Raw genomic sequence first — 8,477 nt, forward strand, 5'->3', positions numbered from 1 at the left:
AATGCCGAGATGGCTCAAATCACACACAGCTGTCAGGATGTGCCCACAGAACAACCAGTTCTGATTTCACCAACATCGCTCCTGGCCCAGCTCAGTGGAAAACAGAGACCGTATTTCCTCCTAAAAACCACATAGATAGAGAAGCCAAGTGGAGAGCAAAGTTAAAACTGAGAACTCGGCTAGACCACTTGAAATGCTACTGAAAAATCAAACATATATAGCCTTTATAGAGTATATAGCAACAAATTATAAAGCTGTATATATCTCATTTTATTTTACAGATTTTAAAAGAACTGAAACCTCTAGTGTGGATTTTTCTGAGTCAGAATGTACCCGAAGTAGTTTATCTCATCTACCTGCTTTACACGGTAATTCATCAAACTTACTTGCTCAATAATGGGGAGCAAGGCTGGAGGCCTCCTCTTCATTACTGGATCCTTAGGCCCAAAACATGGTGTCTCACTCCTCAGCATGCCCCTTCATTGCAGCTCCTGTTAGAATCAATGGGAGCAGCAGGCACGCCCTACCTCTTCAGCATCAACTTTTCAAGACAGGAACCATGACAAATCGCTCTTGAACTGATTAGTTAGAGGGAGAGGCTCTGGAATTCTCTCCAACTGGCAAAGTGTCCAGAATGATTGGGGAAAGATGCTACAAAATCTTCCAATACAAGATACACAGCTCTTCAAAAATGCCTCCCCTCCTTCACAAGAAGTCTCAAGTGGTGCCAGAGCATTTGACCATCTGCAGGGCCGCAAGTCGTTATATTCTAAAGAATTTCTTAGGCAGCACCCCCAGCTGTCGATCCTGATGCAGCCAAAACAAGACACAGTGTAAGCCCAACAAACCCCAGTGTTAGGCATTTTTTTTTGGCACTATAGTGATAATGCACTTATCACTGACGCACCCCAGCACCTCCCACAACACATGTGAAAGGAGGTAAGGAAGAAGAAGGGCAAGGGCAAAGCAGGTTGTTCATCATGGGAAAGGCTCAAATGCTGATAGCAGCCAGTGTTTCTCATACTTCAGATAAATAGTCTCCAGATACTGATAAAAGTCCAGTGGCTGCAGTCATCCAAGTCCTTGGGGTTCAATGTATTAAAGTATGTGGTCAAATCAGGCTCTTCCAATTATTCACAGGCCTGTTTGATCTGGCAAAGCACAGGAGGACCACACAGTCTTTGCTGGCTGTACTTTACCTGTATTGCAGTTAGGAAGAAAAGTACAGGTGGCAGCTTCTGACATAAGAGTAACAAAACAACTTGAAAATAGCTAGGTCTCCTTCCATTTTTGCATGGAAACAATAAACATACAAGAGTGACCAGCGAACGAGGGCACGGCCATGCAATGCAGTACTCCTCTGTGCTAGAGAGATCTGTAATATAGTCACTTCACCAAACCAATTCTTTTTAGCATCCTTTATCTAACTACCTGAAAGGCAAAAAAAAAAAAAAAAAAAAGGGAAAGTAAACTGCACTTACCATTCATTACTTCAGCTCTGAAAAAGCTGCTCGACTGACTCTATATAGCAGCTGCTTAACAATCCTCTGCAGTCTAAACAGGAAAACTAACAGAACTTAGTAAGACAAACTGACTTCATTGAAATTGGCCAGGACATCCATAACCTGCCTTGATTTGGGATAGACACCATTGGGTTTGATAACAAATCAAAGTAGTCAGAACTGTGCTTTTTTAAATCTCATCCTGATAATCACTAGGCCTGCTGGGGCAGTGATTCAAACCTGCAAGAATGGGGAAAAGAATACAGCAAGATGTTAGTGTCTTTCCTTCAGTACTGGATTTTTGCAGAGGTCTCTGATCTTAGTATTAACAAGCCTGATCATACTTTGTTCACGGGAGCAGTGATCCTTCTTCAATGCGGTAGATAGCTGCAAGATATAAATATTGTTGCTTTTAATTAAAACTTGCCATTTGCTCTGTGTCAGACCCGTCAAAAAAGTAGGCAATTACTAATGTCACAACCACAGTAATCACGCTAGCCATGAATGAAAATGCGATCATGAAGCCGGCCCCGAGACAGTACAGTACGACAGCCAGGGGACATAACTTCATTCTATATTTTACAGTGGAAAGAAACTGAGATGTAAGGTGAAGTCTGGTTTTATTATCTCCAGCATAATTGTTTTTCAACCTGGGCACAGTATGTTTTCATATGACTTCAGTGATACAGAGATCAGAAGGTATAATGCATTTAGAATCAGTGTGCAGCCAGGGAATCATGTGATCAGAAAAGTAAGACAGTTTAAAAGTGACAAGGGCTTTTCCCCCCCCAATTACTATCTAGTGACTTCTTTCAGAAACTTAGTCATTGATTGCATTTTATCGCTTTGGGGTTTTGTGGCACTAGGTGTTGATTGTTGTATGTCTCCATTTTCCTGCAGGTGATAAGGGAGTGGGGCAAAGGGAATTCTTACACTCTGGAAGCTGCTTTCATTACCTGCTCTTGCATTTCTGTTGCAATAAAATCTGTTTTGTTTTGGGCACTGATTCATGTCTACCGCAGCTTTGGGCAGGGGCTGAGAGAAAGAAGTAAGTACTTAAAAAGGTTAACTTAACTATGAAGGTTGTAGCCTATTGTATCACAGTCACAATTAAGTAGAGAGCCTGTCGAGTCAGGAAAATAGTTAGGGATACTCACAATAACAGGCAGATCCCTAATGACGTCAAGCACTGCTGCAGCCTCAGAATCTACTGGCCTGAGAAAGTTCAGAAGCTTGGATGGAACACATGTGATTTCTCCCTGAAGAACACTGACATTAGGCAAAGTTGCTTCAAACCGATGCAATATTTGCTGCTATCCAGAAAAACAGACCTGTGTGGAAAAGTCTCCTCTGTAAAAGATACATGTAATTTTTCTTCTTTATCATGCTGTGTAACTGCCTTACCATAACTAAGAGAAACAGAATAAAGGGACCTAGAGAGCCACTAATCTTAAACTCCCCAAACCTCCTTTTACATGAAGGATATAAATGCTGCCAGGCATTGGTGTTGACTGATCTTCCTTTCTTCCCACAGTGTTTTCTTCCTATGGAAGGATCGACTCCTGAGCATCCCCCCTTGTGTTCTATCTGCAGCTCTTACAGAGTGGAATCATAGCTGGGGAAGTTCCGATCGAGTACTTGCATTCAGGATGTAAGATACTGGGTCAGTTTGACAGAGGTAGAGGAAGTTGCTCAGAAAAATGCCAATACATTTCTTGGTTCGTATTGTGCTAGGGAACTCCAGCAGTGCAGCTGGTAACTTAATTTAAAAAGCAAAGTGTGCTCGGGGAAATTAACAGTAATCCTCTCAATTCAGTGAGTTTTACTGACAGGACAACGCATCTTTCACTCCTTGTTTTCCTGATGTTGCTTTGTAACCACAGGAGGTTCACAACATGCATGCGAGTAGAGAATGCTGTTAACATAAATGCTGTTTTTCTGGATATACACAAACATAATAATTTGCACACCCATCTCATATACCTGAGTCTAGAAGCGGATTGCCCTACCATCACTTCTCAACTCAGATCTGTTGCTGAACAGAGGTCAGGCCCCAAAGCTGTTTTGAAGACAGCTGGATTCCCTGATCTCCGCTATGGCTGTGTGATGGCTTAACCCCAACAGAATGGCTAGGGCTCTTGTTCCTCCTCTGACTTCAGGATATTTCAATTTTTAAATTTTTTTTTAAATCACAGCTACACAGGAAAACTACGCAATGTAACCTCATGCTTTCCTACAGTGTATCTAATTGATGTGCCATTTCATACACCAGGGTGACTGTTAAAATAAGCCTTTAATATTGTAATTTACAAGTTCGGCATTTTATTGATTGGAATCTTTAGCTACTGGCTGTCTTTTTTTTTTAATAAAGTATAAACACAGTTTGCGCATGGATAATTATTTCTCATATCAACAGCACGAGTTCAACGGGAAGCCTGTTTACAAACTGAGTATGGAAGAAGAGGCTGGAACTGCAGTTCACGTGTGCTGTGAACATTGCCATCACATTCCTCTTCAGATACCTCCTTAACTTGCAGGTACCTGTACACTCCCAAGAGTAGTTAAAATAGTTTGTTGCAGCTTATTAGGGAAATTATTTTTCTCATCCTAGTCTTCTAAACCTGAAACAAATCTGCTTTATAGATAGCCCAATGGAGGCATGAAGAGGTTAAATGTCTATGGTCAGACTGCATACAGCTGACAATATCAAGAGAAAGCACGAGAGTACCAGCTGATGACTGTGAGTTCATTCCACAAGTCAAAATGTGACTATGAATTGTTGCTGAAATGGAGGAATACAATTAGGCATATTCAATCCTTTTCTAAAACAAGCAAACATGCAGCAGGTCTTGCCTAGAGCAGGACCAGTAAGGGAAGACTTTAATCTTGCAGTAGGCCTGTACTTGGTCCAAATTAGCTGAAGAAAGTAAGCTTGTACTATGCGCCTTTTATCTTCATAGCAAGGAGATGGCAGAAACAATTGTATCGTTGGAAGGAAAAAAAAGTCGTGATTACATTCAAACATTTATCTCAAAAAAAATGTTAGGCCTTGGAGAATTAACCTTCATACTTTTACAGAAAAATGTTCTTATTCCCGACTAAGGTCTTGTTAAGTTCCTGTGGAAATCTGCCCGTTCTTTTTCACAAGGTCTTGAAGTTAATACTTGTGTAGATAAGAGCTACTAGGCTGAATCTAGGAAAGGTTCCCAATCCACAATTCTGTCACGATCTGCAGACAATATCTGTGGCCTACTCTAAACTGAAGCACTTTATTTTTTGCCCAGCTGCTCTAATCCTGGATGTAGACAATCATTAAACCAACTGGTTCAGACAACCAACTTCACATTTTCTATTATTAAAGCAGGAGATTAATCCAGCCAAATCCAAAGTTAACTTTGGATTTATCCAAAGTTTACTCATCACATTTTTTTATTGGTATTCACCAATAGAAGAGGAAAAATGGGAACAAATCACACAATACCAAACAAATGGAAGCTACCGCTCTACAGGTCATCAAGAACTTCCCCCGTCAAAAGCATTTAGCAAGTTTTACCCAGAATGATATATAAAAGGAGACTTCAGTTTTAGGTAATTTGCACAAATTCTTTACATAACATTTGACAAATAAACAAACAAACATTTCCCCTTCTTTGATCAACCTTCTTTTCCATGCTATATGAGAAATCTCTCAAAAACAGCACGTAGAGAGGCTACTTTTTCAAATGCAGTAAAATAAGTGCACCCAACAGGAAGAAAAAGTCCAAACCACTCACACTTCATTTTTGCATTATTATCTTCTACCTGTTCTTTGTTCAAGCCTTTGAGTTCAATTTTTCATCGTGCATTATTGAAAAAATGAATCAACTTGCTATTGTCCCATCACTGCAAAGTATTGGCAGCTTTAATTGCATTTCTCTGGGTATAGCTTCCTGCTTTTCTGTTGGAGGACAACACATGAGACCAAACTCTTTTTTTCCCCTTTGTGCTCATGACTCCCTTTAAAAAGGGCTTCAAGCTGCTGTTCACATGTGCAACAGCTGATACTGATTTGGATTCCAGAAAAGTTAAAAGAACACAGGACAGAAAGACAAAGACAATTTGACAAAGTTAGGAAGAGCATTTAGGCCTTGCAATCCTGTACCCCACAGTAACAAGTCATTAATTGGTATGGCTAGTTCAAATTATCTTTAGAACATAATCATGTTTTTACAAAATGAATCCTAATACCACTGTGAATGCTGTATGCTTCTCTACCACCCCTTTCATTAGCAATGCAGTAAATCATCTCCAGTTGCGGAAGGAGCATGACACTGTCATCAAGATGTAAGACTGCTGCACAAAAAGGGAGACCCAGTTTAAATGAAATTTAGTATTTCATGGAAAAGCAGCAACAAGTACAAGCTGTGCTGACCTTCATACCCAGTGTGAGATTTTTTATTATTTTTTTTTTTACTTCCCAAGGTGGCTGTAATCCACACTGCCACCCAATGCCTATGTGAACAATCTAGATTAAACCACATGTTGGTACCAACATCCATTTCAGCTTATCATGTAGACACACTGCAGAGCAGGGTAAAACTAGAAAAAGATGGGCTCAGGCTTTTCTTTCCATACAGGTTTATGGCCAAATCTTCCTATTTTGGGTGACTTTAAGTTCTCCTAATTCTTAAAAACCCAGTGTAAATTGATACAGCCAGTTTTTTTAATCAGCTCAGCTAAATTTATTTTGTGCCAAAATTTTTGATACCTTAGCTTAGAAAGACTGCATGGGGGTGGAGAGTACTTGTTGCTGGTTCAAGGAACTATGGTGATTACAGCTCTCAATGCTAGAACTAGGCCATTTAAACAGAAAACTGTAAGAAGCCTTCATTCTGGCAAGACAGGACTAGCAAATTGCATATAAACTATTTCAAAAGAATCATCTGTAAAATGAGGGTCCAGTCTTTGGCAGTGCTATTTCCCTGCTTTATGCATAGGCAACAGAGTGCCACTGTCACAGAAGTGGTGGGTTATTGTTTCAGCCATGGACAGCAAGAGTTTGTCACTAGCCAGGCATGAGAAGATGGAAAACTCTTTCTAAGGCACTTGACTCTTGTGAAGCAAATGAACTCCATTTAAAAGCAGCTGTATTACCTGCATAAGATATTTCCTCACATTTATCAATCATTTGACCTGCACGAACTGTTGGAATAGGTTACAGATTAATTACAAAATCATAAATCATAATCATTAGCCACAAGTTTCATGGAAGAAGCGTCTAGAACTTGGTCAGAACGTACAAAGGCAAGAATAGAATGGGCATTTAAACTACATTTTCAATCTTAAACTTACTAGGTATCCCAATTATCTGAGATTATCTCAGATTATTGCCCTTATCTATTTCTTCCCTCATTTTTCTACTCATGGGCCTTCAAAAAAAGTAGTTAACATAGCCCAACTAGTTGTACAGAAGATTTGTTTCAACTTGTACAGCAAATCCAGGGTTTATTTTGAAACTTTTGAGAAGAGACTGGTATCAGACATATACATTCAAAAAAGCCTTAGGTATATTTCTAGAAAACAGATGCTATATGAGACAACATATCAAAAACCCACACTGGACATTTGCCTGCCAAGCAACTAATTGTGTATACCTAATTTTATATTCTAAACAGTCAAATTGCTGCTTTACAAATCCAACTTTACAAAAAGATTTTATTGAAAGGATTGAAAAATATTTGTTCTCAACAATATTTAAAACAAGTTTTCAAAGCATTAACAGTATGTAACAGGATTTCTCCTCATCTAAAAATTCAGTACACTGCTTTATTCCATACCGTATCAGTTGATAATAACTTCTTAAACTCTCTAGTAGAGAGTAACTTTTTTAAAAAAAACAAATTAATTTCCAAGCTTCCATTTTGGCCCTTTGTAGACTGGAAAGGATTTGTAGGTACAGTGACATTTACAAACCCTTATATTAGAAACACTGCTCTTAATCAGCAAAGCCCTATTTTACTAGTAAGATTAAACAAGTTACTTTGAGTAAGCTACATCAACAAAGTGAGCCTTTATTGCCAATATAACCAAGTCTGCATTACAGCTTTTTTTTCTGGTTCAGCTGTGGTTTGAACTGAAGTCACCCACACTTCAAGCAGTTAAATATGCAAAACTTGAGTGCTCTTTAAACCTCACTAGCCTGCTTGTGAATTACTGGTTTGCAGATTAAAGGCTTTGAAAAGGGACTTTGTACAGTCAGATAAATTTGTAATGTACTAACACAATTGGGGTTGCGTTTGATATAAAGCAGCTAGTACAATTATAATCAACACAGCTTTTTGAAGAAAAGGCAAAGACTAAAGTCATCATGTGACTTTCTTTCCTTTAGTCACTGATTGTAGCTCTCTACTTGGCTGATCAGTGATCCAAATAAGATTGATATCAAGCCAGAATACTTGTACAAGCAAAATTGCAGAAGCCTCAAAGCCACTAAGGCAACTGCAGTATATGATAAATCTAAAGACAACTCCTCATCTAGATCTAATCTAGAGAAAGTAGTTGGGCAAAGGCGGATTACACATTTCATGAACTACACACTTTGAAAATTAAAAGTTCGACAATTTAGTCAACAATAGCTTTACTATTATAAAAAGCATAAATAAAAAGTGCTGAATATACTTTTATCTTTAAAAAAATACTAGATAAGGCTCATTAATCATTTCGCCTCACCTCCGCAAAATGATTTCCTCTTCCTAGCGTGCCTAGCATTCTGCTTGTTTTTCACTTAACAATACATTTATATAGCCACTATACCCTGTTCTTTTCTCAATTATTGCATGTTTAAATAAAACAGTTTCAAAACAAAAAGTCTGACACTTCTATATTTCAAAAAGTAAACAGTTATTAAATAACTGAATACTCCACCTAGGACACCCATAAGCAGCTTCAAAACAGTGATAAAAGAATTACTGCAGATTCAAGTGAAAGATAAATCCC

At 38.7% G+C, this 8,477-nt stretch overlaps 1 protein-coding gene across 1 annotated transcript in view; it reads left to right on the forward strand.

Annotated features, from left to right (window-relative positions):
• The window catches only part of LOC104165889, a 14,502-nt gene extending 9,438 nt beyond the window's left edge, over positions 1-5,064 (forward strand). Inside the window, exons 6-8 of the mRNA XM_009705656.1 lie at positions 282-368; positions 2,403-2,550; positions 4,952-5,064. Of these exons, the coding sequence (XP_009703958.1) occupies positions 282-368; positions 2,403-2,550; positions 4,952-5,064 (348 nt within the window). The remainder of the gene's footprint in view (positions 1-281; positions 369-2,402; positions 2,551-4,951) is intronic.
• Positions 5,065-8,477: the final 3,413 nt, after the last annotated feature.

The sequence above is a fragment of the Cariama cristata genome, unplaced genomic scaffold (genome assembly GCF_000690535.1).
Source record: "Cariama cristata isolate BGI_N322 unplaced genomic scaffold, ASM69053v1 scaffold12238, whole genome shotgun sequence".
In the NCBI taxonomy this organism is placed as follows: Eukaryota; Metazoa; Chordata; class Aves; order Cariamiformes; family Cariamidae; genus Cariama; species Cariama cristata.